We start from the raw sequence: 16,527 nt of genomic DNA on the forward strand, positions 1-16,527 counted from the left end.
TATTTAATTTTGACAAAAAATAAATAAATTATTAGTATTAGCTAAAATTAAAAATTTAAAAACTATTATAAAAATTAATATTTTCTTTATAAAATAAAATGTAAAATATTTTTTTTACCCCACACCATTTTTTAAAGTTTTTTATTTTGATTAAATTTCTTTTATAAATGTATTTAATTGTTTACTTTATTTCCTCCCCCTCATCAAATACTAATTTAGATATTATTTTATTTTTAAAAAAATATAATTCAACCCCTCCCACTTAACTCTCTGCTTTCAATCCCCCCCCCCCCCCAGTGTTTACATATACATATCAAAAATATTTTTTATTTATCGCCATAAGACTTTTTATATTTTTTTTAGTTGTTTATGTTATATTCGGTACACTAGTAGAATTATGTACTTGCATAATCTAACACAAAATAAGAAAAACGTAAAAAAATAAAAATTAGGAGCGAATAATTAAATAGAATGGGGTAGACTTTTTAAAATAAACTAATATCAATTTCTATTGCAGGGGAAGGGGGGAGGATGAAATATGAAATGTTTACAAATATTTTATAAATGATTTTCTTTTAAAAAAAGGATGGCATTGTCGCGGGTACATGGAGGAGGTGGTGGAGTGAGATAAGAAAAATAATTTAATTTTTTATATGAATAATAATCTTTAAATTTTTAATTAATATTAATTTTTTATTATTTAATTTTTATCTAGATAAAATATTTTATCTGTGTGAAATGCGATGTCTCAAAGTTTTTTCCTATAAAAGAGAGAGTACACTACACCAGTGAGGCGTGTTTCTCAAACTAAAAAGTGATAGTTTAGATATGAAACTCACACTTTCAATAGTTTAGGTGTGTTTTTATCTCATTATAAAATCATCTGATCTTATTTTTTTTTAATTAATGCAAGATAAAGAAGAGCTAATTGCTAATGAAACACCAAAATTTAGTAATGGCTAAGTTTTGTTTTAGCCAAATTGAGTACATTATTTCTTTTCTTGAGATTTATACGTTAGAAGGTGGTACGTAATTAAGTGTAATTAATTAGAGTCAAATATAATTATGAATGATGAGTTGACTCATTAGACTGTAACCGAAAGATCAACATCATAATCATGAAATTCACAAGAGTAATAAAGTTGTTTAGTAAGTAGACAGCCATTAATTATGTAGTTAAATCCAGTGATACATATCAAGATTAAGATTTAATTAACGCATGCTTGTCTACTTAATTATTATTTCTAAATATAAAAAATCCTCATTCGTGCAATTTAAAGGTAATAAAGGATACAAGAAAAAGAGAAAAAGCATGCTACAGTTTGTAGATCATATAGCAATCTCAAATTAAAAAACCTCTGCAGAAAAATATTTAATTTTAATTTTTTTTTGCACCACCTCAGTAGAAGCTCCAACTCTTTTTTCGTCCTCGATAACTCGAACTCGCAACTTTAAGATTAAAAGTGAAAAATGCTTACCATTCAAATAATTTTAAAGAATTTAATTTTAAAATCAAGAAAAAGGAAAAAGAATATCCATAAAATATTTTCCACCTTTTTCTCCTTTTATTAATTTTGAAAGATTAAAGGGAAAGAATATTCTTAGCAGATATATATAAATGTTTAAAGCTGATTACTGATGGATTCTATGAAATGTTTACTCATTTATCAAGGAAAAAAAAATAGAAACCTTCTAATATTGCAATTTTTTTACCTTTTCTACTGAACACTTTTAAATTTCAAGAGTGAAATTTTTACATTCTGATCGCGAGTTTTGAACATGAAATTCATAACTTTTTTATTTTTTAAATATAAATTATTACAAGTTATAATAATTGATGATTCAAAAAATTTAAAAGACATAAAAAAAACTTTAATTAAAGAAAAAAATTTAAAAAGTATTATATAAATTCAGACAGAGGACGAATAGAGTAATATATACTTAGAATAACTAATAAGTATTTTAGTCTTCTCATCAAATTAAAGTTTTATTTGACCAACTGATCAACCGTTTAAATTAATCATTATATTATTTAAAATATATTTCTGTACAGATTACACATGAATAAAAAGAAATGATCACTATCATTATTCCTCTTCCCTCATGTTTTCTCTAATAGTCCAATTTTCCCTTTTTCTTCTCTACGCACATGATGGCTGAAAAAAGTTAATTTGGTAATTATAACCACTCATGGGACAAAAATATACTGTGGGTTGGTGGGTGAAAAAGTATTTGACACTGTAAGATTTAGATTTGGATTTGGAGAGTTAGGGTAGATTTTTTTCTCGTGTTCGATATTTAATTTAAATTATATTACGTTATTAAAAAAATAATTTTTTTGTTAGGCTATATTTTTATTTTTAAAGTTTTAATTTAAATTTTTTATTCAGAATGAAAAAATCTTATTTATCGTATTACAAGATGATAACATCTTTCCCTTTATTCATTTCTATTTGACTAATTACTTTAATTAAGAAAGAATTAACATTAGGCAACTTTACATTGTAAAATTATAAATAACGGTCGGTTCTTAAACTAACTGAATAATATAAAAGATATTTTAGTAAAATGATTGCATACACAAAATTATGCAGGTTTTACTTTATCTTTTTTTTTTTTTTAGCTAAAGTTGATGTTATTGGGAGAATATAGAGTATAGTCAATAGTTCACCTGGAGTTAAAAATAAAATTAAAAAACTACCATCTAGTCTATAGCTAACAAAGAATAATACGTAATGAATATTAGTACACTAATTATTAGTTCTAGACTAAGGAAAATCAAAGTAATTTTCAAACTTATTAATCAAATTCTTTTCAGACCTCACTCGTGGAACCATACTCGATATGTTATTATCATATTAATATAATTCTCTAGACGAGGCAAAAACTTGAAAATGGTAAAAATAGAGATATAGTTTCATCTCCGACTTCCACTTTTTTTATAAAAAAAAATCTGATTTTAGAAAGTCATCCTTGTTTACAACATCCATCAATAATCTATTAAAAAAATTCTCTTAGTTACGAATAATTCAGCTACAAATTAACGACAAAATTCATGACTAACTGCCCTTTTTTTTGTTTGGAGTGAAATAATACAGTAATATAACTTTGATTCAATCTTAATTACGTGAATAATCAAGGCTCTTAATACTCAATCATAAAAAGGATTTTGAGTGTTTGACTTCACGCCAAAAAAGAATAAAAAACATTTAAGCTGAGTCATATAGATTTTATATGTATGCATAATGCATGCATGTTTCCATTTACACACAAATAGCCAACAAGTAGACCTACAAGAAATTAAAACAAAGGTGCACATCAACCTAGACGAATTCAGAATTTTAAATTAATAAACAAAAAATATCTATCGACTAATTTTATGAGATTAAGAACATGTTAAATATGGATTCAAACGAACTTATTAACATTTACTTATATTATATATACTTGTGTATATATATAAAAAAAATTAATATTAAACTTAGTAACTAGGACGAGCTATGCGTTCAATTCAAAATCATTAACTTTAAATTATATAGCTATCTATAAGAATATCGGCTAGTATTTATTTGTATTTACATATATGGATGCACTCGACTAGTCACATTCACCAACTCTTATTTTTTTGTATGGTTGTTAATTTACGAAAAATTCGTTATCGATCGTATTGGAAATTGTAAGGTATAGTCTCCCTTGCTCGTACTTCTACCTCTTTTTAAGATTATTTTTTGTTATTAATAAAAATATTGCTTAACACAATGTCTAGTGGTATGAGTTCACTTTATATTCTATTTATTTTTATCATAGTCAATGTAGAAGGGGAGCTACATGTTTGGAAGGGATTTAAATAAGCCCCCAATGTTTGAAAAATTATACTTCACTAATAGAAATTTATAAGCTTGCAAGTTTAAACTTTATGTGTATTTCTTGCTCCGCAATGAGTTCATCTATCTCCTAGACTATTCACGAACATGGATATTTTGATAAAATATGCATTTCTTTTGTGACTATGGTGTTCGAATCAGCTTTCGCACACCTTGACTGGTATCACGAGATATATGTCACCTCCTACTAATAACAAATACCAGATATCAAGTATAAGTCTACAAAGGTTATGACAGATAGAAAAAGATAGGGATGAAAATGCTATCTTATTATTTTTAAATGGGAAAATGCACAAGTACCCCCTCAACATATGCCCGAAATCACAGAGACACACTTATACTATACTAAGGTCCTATTACCCCTGAACTTATTTTATTAGTAATTTTCTACCCTTTTTTAGCTTACGTGGCACTAGTTTGAAAAAAAAGTCAACCATTGTTGGGCCCACAAGATAGTGCCACGTAGGCTAAAAAGGGGTAAAAAATTATTAATAAAATAAGTTCAGGGGGCTAATAGGACCTTAGTATAGTATAAGTGTGTTTCTGAGATTTCGGGCATAGGTTGAGGGGGTACTTGGGCATTATCCCTTTTTAAATGGAAGTGCAAAATCCACTATGAACAAGTAAATGTCAATAGATTGATTGGAGTAAAGAGCACAAATGACATAAATTTTTGTAACAATGTGTGACACTATGTGACCCCATGACACAATGCTATCAGGTGAAGGCGTCCCTGTTTGCCTCAACCAACAGTAGATAGTGGAGAAAAAGAAGTGAAGCTATAATAATCAAATTAATGAATCATAAAAAAAGTTGTGGCTTATAATCTGACTGTAACGTTACCCATATTTGACTTAAATATCCCATGTCCCATTTCTTGCGTGAACGACTTCTCATATTGTTGTTCCCTACACTACGACCACATAGATATTCCACAATTATATATATGGTAAACTAGTCAAAAGTGTCACTTTTAATTTTTTTGACAATTATTATGAATATTGGTTTGTTTGTATATACGTATGTATAGTAACTTTTATTCGAATGTATCGAAAAGGAATAACATGCCAAATTGTGGGAATATTCATGAAGGGTAGATTCAATGTTCTAGTGATCTAGTCATATATACATAGAACCCATCAAAAGCATCGGAGCATGGGAACGAATTTATAATGTTATGTCAACTTCTTTCAATCTTTTTCATGGTTACAAAGCCCTCCCGGAATTGTGTTCTCGAGAACCTTTTAAATACATTCAGAAAAGATGTTTATGTGAGTTATAAATTTTTTCCAACACTAGAGTATATCGCCGTAATGTTCCCTTATCTTAATCAAAGAAAAAAAAAACTAAATTAAGTGAGAAGAGAAGTAACTAGATCAAGAAAGTTGGGTCAAATCCTCATCACTTACTAGGTTTGATGTTGCCTTTATTTCTTTTGATATTATCTCTACCTACTTTCACTAATCCAATGATAAATTAAGATTTTCGAAACATTCACATGATTTACTTGTTCTTTATTTTGGGCAAGTGTTTGAATATAATTCCCAATCCTAAAACTTTTTGTCCCTTTTTTCCAATTTCTATCCCCATAAATGCTAGTGGATTTATTTGCACTCACACTACTTTACTGCTCACTTTAAGCTTCTTTAGATAGAAAATAGACAATCACTAGCAGTAAAGTCTACTGAATAGCTGCAAAAGGCAGCCGAAATTTTGCATATATAAATAGTATATAGTATATTGAATGGAAAAGTTATCTTCGTGTAACTTACAAGTCATGAATTCGAGCCCTGGAAGCATCTACATCATACCCATAGAGGTACGGCCCTTCTCCGGACCATGAATATAAAATGCTTTGTCCAACAGATTGTCCTTTTTATATCTTAAACAAACACAAACAAACAAACTTGATAAGTTCAAACAATTCAAAAAGCAAAGCAATGTAATTATCCAGATAACTACCATCATCAATTGTTGAACTAATCCATCGCTCTCATTAAGATAAACATTTTTAGTTAATCATGGCATAACCAGTTGCCAAAATTGACCAACAAGCACTACATTACATTAAACTGCAAATTTGATTTTTATAAAATCCTACACGTAATTTTATAGACTATTTTGACAGAAGTGTCACATTAAAGAGGAAGAAAGTGGAAACAATATGTCGCTGTAAACAAACAAGATACTCCTTTTTCTTGTAATCAACAAGCAACGTGATTTTTTCTCAACAGTCATCCTTGTCAAAAGAACCTACAGGATTAAAATAAGCTTTTATCATGTCTCCAAACACTAATCAACTGCTTGTATTTCAAAGTATCTTCACAGAGTCACAGTAAAAACAACTCCAACTAAGGATTAATTGTTATTGGCATTCAGTGCACATTAAGTGTAAACATATAACATATCAAGTATAGAAGAGGGTAGAGTGTATGCAGACCTTACCCCTACCTCATAGGTTAGAGAGTTTGTTTCTGATAGACCCTCGGCTCAAGGAAAAACATGCCATACCAAAAAACATGGTGTGCTGCAGACACAGATGAATATATGGGACTCCAATAGCATTGGTCTTCAAAGTGAAGGAGTAGAAATGGAAATAGTACAGACTTAATTAAAGTGTAGGGTCATTGTTATGTTCATCAAAACAATCTTGAAAATGCCCTCTCATGTGGTTAGCCACTTCTGACTATCCACATTCATGGAAGTGACAAGGTCTCCATTAACAGTCAAATAGATGCATGATATTAGGTGAAGGGTCCCAATACTAGGACACCATTACATGCAAAAGTCTAATAAAGTTGATCTCTAGTCGCAATTACAAAAATGAGAAGTTGGACCAATCAAAAGATGCAGTAACGATCTTCCAAATGTGACAAAGAAGATCCCTCGTTGGCCATTTTCATGATACCTACTCTGACTAACATGTGTCTCAGAAGTTAAATCAGTGGGACAAATTGATTGGCAATTCGTTATTATCAGCAAGGGTGCATTAAGCATAATTCTGCTATGATTTTGACATTCTCATAGGCATCTCAGATACAGATATTATTCTATCAACAAATACATTCAGTTTATAACTAACCTCGTCCGGATATATTTGTCTGGATATGGAAAGCCATGTAATAGAAAGAAAAGAGATGAAAGACAAATTAATTTTATTTCTTGACATTCTGTATTCAACCAGACAAACAAATATAAGCAGCTTTAAAAATACAAAATACATCAAATTAAGGTCCGGAAAATTTTTCTACTACTCAATGGAACACCACTGAACTACTAAATATTCAAAAACACATTGAATTTGTTATTACTAGTCCAACTTCAAAGAAACAATAGCATCAGAAACTGTCTGACAAAGCTCGCAGAGTATTACTCTGAGAGTATCAATCCTACAAGCATCATTCATAATACAACTTCATAAGAAAGTGATTTTTTCCTTCAAAACTGTTGGACAAAACTAACCATATAGACCTAATAAACAATGCTTAAACTATTTCGGTTCTTTTTCTTTTTTTTTTCTTTTAGGCAAAAGGGACCCAAGCTCCTAAGATGACCTAAATGCCGCACTATCATGGGAATCTGCATGGTGCTCATATTCAAGAAAAGGACTACCACTACACAATAATTTTTAGAGCACCAAGCGTCATTTCAATTTTCCACTGGAATGCTGATCAAATAATTCAAATCCATGTCTGGGCTATAAATAGAAGTATAGAAAGAATTTCCCCAGATTGCGCCTTTATGGGACAATAAGGGGAGTCTTAACACCACTCATAACATCTTTGAAATGTAAAAGTTACATAGAAGGCCATCAAAGGTGGGTGAAACCTATATAGAAAAGCTGAATGCGAAAAACCCGAAGGATCCCGACTTACACAAATACTTGTCTCCCTAAGCAGTATCGTCACTCCCTTGGTACACAATAAAAACCTAGACCTGAAGTTTTATGTTTCTATGCCTAACAATTCTATAGGCAATATTTTATCCCACATTCAGGTCACTTCAACTCCCTTAGTTTATGCTTCAACATGAATTCAGGTTTTCTATTCACTTAAGAGTTTAGAAGTATACATACTGATATTTTTCACAGAACTATTCAACTATATAGTTTAACAATCTTACTATGATCTAATGCATGATCCTGGAAGATACATAAAGGTCAAAGGTGTGGTCTTGATCAGTTTAAGTCTGTGTAAGGTTTCACAATAATTAAAGCAATGGCAAACAATTCTAAGAGATAATGAAAATGCAGACATTGCAAAACAGAAAGGCCACTTTCAAGGTAACCTGGACAATAATTATCTATATACCATGAGTAACCAGAAGATACCATATCATTTGAAGCATTTTGAACATTCAAGTTGGGTCATGGTTGGATTATGGTGAAGGAGTAAAGAAGCTACCGCCAACGACAAGCAGCTTTCCACTTATACACACCCCACATTTTAATCATTTAAGGTCTAAACCACCAATTTAGGGAAAAAAAGGAAAAATAAAAAAAGCCACATTAAGAGTCTAAACCACCATTTCAGTCTCTAGATTTAGGGCAATTCTACATATATTAGATACTTCGTGACATGTATAAGAGAAGCCAATGGAGCTGTGCTATACGAAAAATTGAAGTCCACAAACTTGAAGTCATCTGTTAATATCTCCAAGGAATCAAGGTTTACTTGTAGTTGCTTATATGATTGTCAAATGTAGGTAGCTTTCTACCTAATATTGATCTGTGTTCATCACTTGACCAAAAAAATCCCACATATTTCCACTCAAAATAACCATTTGTTCCAATTTCCCAGTCATTGGTAGACAAACTGAGAAGCATGACTGTTATACCCCTGCGGTAGCTGTTCTGCTAATATCTAAGCAGAAAGGACAGAATAAAATTCAATGTAGAATCAAATGAGATCGAAGACACTAGATATTGAGCTGCAATCATTTTCTTTGCTATGTAGCACAAATACAGGTACATCTGTCCACTATAACGTGGACATCACTAACTAGAAAAAGTACTTGTCAGATGCTCCTGATCCCCTCAACCTGTTGTTGAACCCCATAGGAAAATATCTACATTTGGCACCTTAACTATAAGGTCTAACATTTCTTTTTGCACCCCCAAATACTAAAAAATCCATAGAACAAGCACAATACCCTAGACAGGGATTCCATAGGAAGCACCCTCCGTAAAGTAAAAACCTCTAATGCAAATGTTGAGAACACACCATTCTTGTTCTAAGCAATAGCCACCCCACCCCCTCCTTAGGTAACGAAAACTACACATTCATAATGTGGGACTCCAAGCCATTATAAACTACTCCAAAAATGTCTCATCTACTCTCACCCATGGAAAGATATCCTCTCAACAGCCTGACCTGTTCAAGGATGGTGGAAGGCACATAAATGAAATGAATAAGAAATTAGATCTTTGGTCCAAATACTTCATGAGGTGAGAATTGTCTACGATCGTATAAGGAGACTATAACCCATTCCTTCAACTAATGTGAAACAACCCCTTTCATGTCCAAAATGGGTCATCTAGAGGCTAGAGCATGAACAACACATAACATAGGGCTCAACATTAGAAACACAACAATAATGATGGTTTTGGCACTGGTGACATATACCATGTAATAGAAAAGGGTCTTAACCCTAACACAACTCCAAAAGTTAGCTTATGAGTAGAGGATTCCCACTCCTAATTACATAATTACAGGGATTCTGAACCTTTTCATATTTGCGAGGAATAGATTCTAGTCATATTCACTATCTCCTAATAATTACTTTGTTTAACAGAATTATTTGTATAATTCCAAATAAAGAAAAGCTCGTGCTAAACATTAATTATTATCAATGCTCTTTTACTTAGGCAACTGATCATTCCTTCTTTCCACATAAATGAACTAATTATTACACTTAAGACTTCGCAATCTGTTTAACCCACTACTCATATATTCAACAATAAAAACTATTAATTCCAAACTAGTTAGGGCTGGCTATGGCTTATGGAAATCATTAACGTCCTTTCGCTCCATTTGAACTCATTTTATTCAAAATACTCTATCATTTGTCTAAAAAGACGAAGTAATTTTTTTAAGACTAGAATCCTCGATGTCTTTTACTAACATACAATTCTCTAAACAACTTAAGAACTTCTGGAAGACATCAAATTTAATGTAAGTGCATCAATATGACAAACCTTAATTCAAATTTATTGGAAACTCCTATCTAGAATTTTTTGTTTCATTTTGTTCTATGCTTTGCTAAGTCTACATGAATTCCTAGAGATTGTAGATTTGTTTGGACAACTTAGCTCTATCTGATTTTTGGTCTAACTCATCCTTTTTAACAACTTCAATCATCATAGTAAGTAACACCTTGAGACAAATACATTTGGAGGTCCATGAGCAGATAAAAGACATCTCAAGGACCTTATCTTGTTTTATCTTCCGTGTATGGACCTGGACCTTTTGTCTGATATAATTATTTTTTAATCTTGTCTAATTTTGTACGACTGCAAATCCAGCTTTTAATGAACATTCCTACAACACCCATTTGAATGGAAATGATGGGTCATACAGACCCAAAACACTTTTAAAATTTTATTTCTATTCTCACTACCGTGTTACAGAACTTGTCTTTCCATTAGAAAGACATACTCCTTACCAAACACCACTCCTCCAGTACTTGTCCATTTTAGGTATCTAGATCATGAAGCATACATGTTTGAATTATCCACTGTAACAAGTTCAAAACAAATAAATACATGTAGACATCACTAGAGAAAATGTGTCAAAAGAACCAGTGAAATCAAAGGGAGGAGAGGGAGCATAAATAGTGAGTACAAGTTTATTGCAACAATTGGGATTCCAGAAAATTGAACAAATTATTAGTTATTAAAGTATAAACAATAAGCTTCCAATTACTTTTTTTGTTGTTGAGAAGACCCTGGATCAGAACCTAATGACAACTCCAAGGAGTACAGAAGAGCACCAATTTAGACTACCAAAATATGTCTAAGCATTTTCATGATCCAATTGTGCAACTACAACCGTCCTTGGTGCCAAAGATATCCCATCTATAAAACAAATTATACCCTATCATTTTTTCCTATAGGGAAAGACCAGAAAGCTAGTGCAAAAGAGTATTCTGTTCATGCACTACACTTCAGAAGATATTTCTGAATTCTTATCCCATCATACAATCAATTAGCTATATATACGAACCACTCAAATAGCTACAACTCAAACATATAGGTCACATGCGTAAGGAATTGATATATTGTCACACTGCCATCATGGGAAATTGGCCCAATACAAATATTCATAGCTACCAGAGATTGATATCAACATAATATGATTATGATTGCTATAAACTACCTAATTCTATCAGACAATAATACACCTTAGGAGAAAAGCAAAGACTGAGCACCATTTCTTTCCTTTCGAATAAACGTTAACTGTGCACACCCTGAAAAGTTTTAAGTAATACCAGTACAAGCATAGACAGCATTTTCAATAAATTGCATGGCTGATATTGTGGATCAAAGCTTCATAATTGCATGAAGTTGGATTTCCCCCCGAACTAGGTAGATCTTATAAGATGCAAGCTTATCACAGTAGAAGACATCAAGTGCAAGACGCAGCAATAGTTACTTCTTCCACACTCCTGAAAAAAATCATTAGGATGTCGCTGAACTCTTCCAGTTTCTCCTTCACTTGGTTAGGAGGGGAAGTTGTGATTTCTATAGAAGATTTCTATATTCCAGTTTCAGTATCTCTCTAAAAGATGCAGAAGAAGAAAAGGAAGAAAAAGCAAACTGAACAGCTAGACAGAGATGGAGAACTTTTGATTGCATTAACAGCCTACATCAAATTGGGGAAAATCATTAGGAAATACAGCTAGAAAGCAAAAAAATAAAAGGCAAAGTAAAATATAGAAGATAGATTAAGTTAGCACATTCCAGTAAGCCTCTCATCCACATAACTCTATGCAGTCTCATGATTGACAACAACATTATATCAACACACCTATCGATAAATATTTGAAAATGAGAGTTCTGACTAAACCTATCACTCTATGTTGCACATCTAATATACATCAAAACAGAGACACAATTGATTCAGCACCTGTATCCTTCGCAGATTTCTTATACTCTGGCTTCAGCTAAAATGTTCTCTTGGTTCCCTCCTCTTTTGTTACACATGCAGAGTTTATTCACCATCTCTTTCAAAAACTGTTGCAAAACAAGCAACATAATCAGGTTACACCATCTGGGATGGGATGGTTGGAAATGCACTGCATAGCTGAAGAAGGACATGCAACATCTTCCAAATCATTTATGTATTCTCTCCTCTACTTTTTTTTGGTTTGGTACCCTGAAAATAGTCAAAGTACACATTTTGGAGAGGGTAAAGGACTAGTTAATAGATATAAGCAAATATTAAGGGTTCAACCTACAGAACCATATACCATATGACTAATGTTACCTAATACATACACTAATATTGTTCATGCGACGAGAACTAGCTCGCTTTTTGTTATAACCTAAAATGTATGTTAAAATGCTTCATATTGACTTCTAATTCATTTATTTACATCTTCCCTCATGCTAACCCGGTGCAAACACGCTTTTGAAACCTTAGGATTCTTTAGAGTATCAATCATTATAAATGGGAACCCGATGCACTAAGCTCCCACTGCTTTAAGAAATTGTGATTTTCAAATAAAAGTTTATAATTTCTAAAGTTAAAGAGAATTCAGTAGTATGCTAGTAACATTATTGGAACTGTATCTTTCTTCAGTACAGTTGAACCTGGATTCTGGACTAATATTGCTAATAGATAGTAAAACATTGTATCATTAAATCTATTGTCCACATTGCTACTTGGTCATTTTAGGAGGACTTCACAAAGGACTAACAAATCTCACTTTTCTCTCTTTCTGGCACCAAAAAAAATGAAAAAACTATCTGATGATGGGATAGACGTCGCGATTTCATGACATAAGGCAGGTTGATCAGTCTCCTAGCACTAACTGATCCAAACCCAATTTGTTGTGTTTCAAAAGAGCTTAAACATGACACCTCAAGTTCACCATGGGTTCCTCACAGTTCTTTTAACTTCTGGCCCTCTAATAGAAGCTGCTTTCTTCTTGTCCTGCACAGAGACCATGGATATACAGAAGCTGCCAGTTATCCAAATAGTTTTCCTCCAAAGATTAGAGATGATCATGGAGAACAGTTCCTACTGTTTTAACTTTCATGGTGAACAGTTCCCACTGGTTTAACTTTCATGGAGAACAGTTCCCACTGTTTTCAACTATAAAACATGTTTAAAGCAGCAAAAAAGGAGTGCATTTGTTCTAAGAAGAATAAAAAGGAATTCTATTATCAGGTGGTTGAACTCTCAAAGGCATCATGTGCCAATACATATTGACAAGTTGGTTAATCACAGCAAGACAAAGTGCGTTCTAATGTGTTAACCATGTTTCCAGGAGGCCAAAAGCATAATTTTCAGGCCACGCCCATCATATGGTATTGCATATTGTGAAGGGAATCATGGGAAGGTTTCTATGCTTGCAAGCTGGTATGACACATGGTCAAAAACTTGGAAAATGACATCATGTGGAATCACCAGAAAGAGGCCTAGGTTACACCTCGTAGACGTAAGTACTTAAGCTTTCAAGCAATGCCAACAAAACAAAAGTGTGAGCTGATTACAGAACTGAAAAGATAGCATTTCATACTAATTAGTAAAGCTATGATAGTTCAAAATCATACAACTAAACATGCTAAGAACTTTTGAAAGGATGGGTATAGAGGATCACCAAACAAAAGTACAAACCTACCAAACTAAACTATTCTATGCAAATCTATGCTTTTAGATGCAATGTAATTAACATTGCCTAAACACGAGGCAGCCTAACATATAGGGCTTCAAAAGAACCATAAACTTAGTAAACCTCTAATGTGTTGTCTTTTAATAAATAAAGATTACAGAATTGGTCTTAAAGTTGGAAAGTAAACCTCTTCATTCACTTTTTAATTGGTTTTGTGGCTGTGAGAAAAATTCTTTGGCATTCTTTGCCACATCTGCCTCCAGTATTGCTTCTAAGACAATGTCAGACCCTTTTGCTCCATCTTTACGGTTTGGCAACAATCCTGCGCTTTCAGCAGAGACAGGAAGTACAACAATACTGCCAGATTCATCGGTCAGTTCACTCAGGCCTTCTTTCTCTATAGATACAGATTTCAAAGGAGCCATCTCTGCCAATCTTGCATAAGCAGCTGCTTGGCTGTGCATATCAGATAAAGCTGAGTTCCTTGAGTTATACTCTGTAGGTGTGATAGTATCTGTTTTGCTCTCTTTACCAGATTTTTGAAGTTTATTTTCAACTATTGTAATCTCTTCATCAAATTTTTTAGGTCCATTTTCAACGATTGTGCTGTCTTCAATAGATATTTGAGGTCCATTTGCAGTCGTATTATCCCCAGCTGTAGTGTTGATGTTGTCCACTAGCCTTGATGTCAGTGGACCAGGATTCATGAAAGAGATTGTTCGAATTTCATGGCGTATAGCTTCTAGTTGAGCCATGGTATCTTGCAGTTCCTTATGCACCTGGCGAGCTTGGGACTGCTGCATGACACTTTCTAACTGGCCACGGGCCAATTGAACATAACCAATGGAACGCCCAGCAAATCTGCCTAGTGTTCTTGCGATGATTGGTAGATCTTTAGGTCCAATAAGAGCAGCAGTAGCACCAAGCAACAGAAATACTTCTCCGTATGAAAATCCCAGCATCTCTTATTTTTTTCACTTTGATTCTCACTTATGCTTATAGACCACCCCTAAGAAGATTGTTATCAATGACTCTTTTCGACAATTTGCTCAGGGAAGTCCTCTATGAGACTTGCTGGTGGGACGTTAGCCATGCCAGATACATGATATTGACTCTTCTGCCATAGTTATGTAGAATTCCTACCTAGTTATGACAGAGAAGGTTACACACAAAACAAAAAAAACACAGTACTTATCACAGAGGCAAAACGAATAAAACGGACTAGTAAATCATTTTACAAAATACATCGAATCACATACAATGACTCAAGTTTAACAACACAAACAAGAAGCACAACTAGGTTTGTTCCCAAATCAATTACTTAAGACCAGCTAGAACTCCTCTTGTGGGTGGAAAGAATTTTACTGTCAGAAAAGATATACAAGTTAAGTGACCAACGACAAACAAAACTAGAAAAAAGTGTTGGGAGAAATTCTACAAAGTGAGCAATTGTCATGCAAAACACTCAATTCTGTGATTACCACTTAATTTCTATGGTTGATCACTGCACAATTATCCCTCTTGAATCCTTACAAGGATGCTGCATCATAGAATTCAATACTCAACTATACCAATATCAATACAAAAACCAGCCGCTAGAAAATTGATGATTGAAATTCCAGTGGCATATAATAGTCCAGAATGAAGGAATAGCCTTAATAATAAGCAGAAAGATATCATTTTGAAACCAAACTACAGAGATCACTCATTCTATTCATTGGTTCACGTACATAAATTTATCAAAACGTGCAATAGTAATAACTACAACTTGTCCACATTGAGGACAAAGTCTTTGTACATACTCAGGCAGTAGCTATTAGGCATATTCCTAAGTCCTAATCTCGTTTCAGCCATCTCCATCAAAAAAATTTATAGCACAAAATTGTCATTGATAACAAAGACTATAGGCAAGTCAGATGAAAACATATAAATAAACGTTAATATGTTTAGTTTTGCTTCTATTGCACACAGAAGGAATATGCTCAGATAAAAGGTCAAAGGTAATTACTTGAAAACACGAAGAGTCCTCGGAGAAGAGCGGATCAACAGAAACAATGATTTTAGCTACTGATTTGAAAGAACAATATTCATTTACGCTATTTGTATTATCGTTACTATTTCTACCATTGCCATGACCGTGATCTTCTTCTTCAGCAAGCGCTTCCGCTTCGACGGGGCAATGAGCAATCTCTTCAGGTGCAGCTCCAAAAGTGTGAAAACAGAAACCCGACCTATTAGAGCCGGATCCGGGTCGAATTTTGATGCCGTGGAGTCCACGCGCGAGCTGAGATATATTAGCTGACGTGGTGTTAATCTTCTGGTGTGATCCACAGAGGCCCAAACTGTGCTTTAAGTTTGCTTTAAGATCCTAGTTGGGCTCAGATCAGGCCCATTATTGGCCCATTAGCTGGAACCAGTATTGGGCCAGGCTCCTAAATATTGACAACACAATATCACTCAAAATGCCAAAAAAAAAAAGAAAGGGAAAAATGACAAAAATCACACCTTTAAGTTTTCTTATTACCATCATCTCCTATTAGTTTTATAAATTCCTCATTTTCGCGCATCAAATCAATGTATATCGCGCATCAAATTAATGTATCTCGCGCATCAAATTAGTGTATCATGTATAAAATATATATCATATTAATATATCATATATAAAATGTAATTCATCTTACTTTGAATATATGATGTTTGTCCTTTGACTGAAGAAAAAGTTTACTATTTTAAGGTTGAAATATACACAATATATGTATTTTGCATCAAGTTTGGTAACTAGTAAATCAAAGTGTTTAGTATCGTA

The 16,527-nt window shown here is 33.0% G+C and overlaps 1 protein-coding gene across 8 annotated transcripts; it reads right to left on the reverse strand.

Moving 5' to 3' along the window:
• Nucleotides 1-2,934: 2,934 nt before the first annotated feature.
• On the reverse strand, nt 2,935-16,045 carry LOC101250211 (uncharacterized). Of its 8 annotated transcripts, XR_741306.4 has the most exons (5): nt 15,730-16,045; nt 13,909-14,864; nt 12,011-12,117; nt 5,657-5,766; nt 2,935-3,290 (listed from the first exon to the last, which is right to left on the reverse strand). XR_741306.4 is itself a non-coding variant. In XM_010322110.4 (3 exons), the coding sequence occupies exon 2, from the start codon at nt 14,681-14,683 to the stop codon at nt 13,913-13,915; it is 771 nt and encodes a 256-aa protein (XP_010320412.2). In that variant the 5' UTR covers nt 14,684-14,864; nt 15,730-16,045; the 3' UTR covers nt 11,799-12,259; nt 13,909-13,912. The 8 variants fall into 8 exon arrangements, 3 of the variants coding, with proteins under 3 accessions (XP_010320412.2, XP_010320413.2, XP_010320410.2); XR_011220439.1 differs by lacking the exon at nt 2,935-3,290 and having other exon boundaries at nt 5,554-5,766; XR_002027679.3 differs by lacking the exons at nt 2,935-3,290; nt 5,657-5,766 and adding an exon at nt 6,008-6,137.
• Nucleotides 16,046-16,527: the final 482 nt, after the last annotated feature.

The sequence above is a fragment of the Solanum lycopersicum genome, chromosome 4 (assembly GCF_036512215.1).
Source record: "Solanum lycopersicum chromosome 4, SLM_r2.1".
Lineage (NCBI taxonomy): Eukaryota > Viridiplantae > Streptophyta > Magnoliopsida > Solanales > Solanaceae > Solanum > Solanum lycopersicum.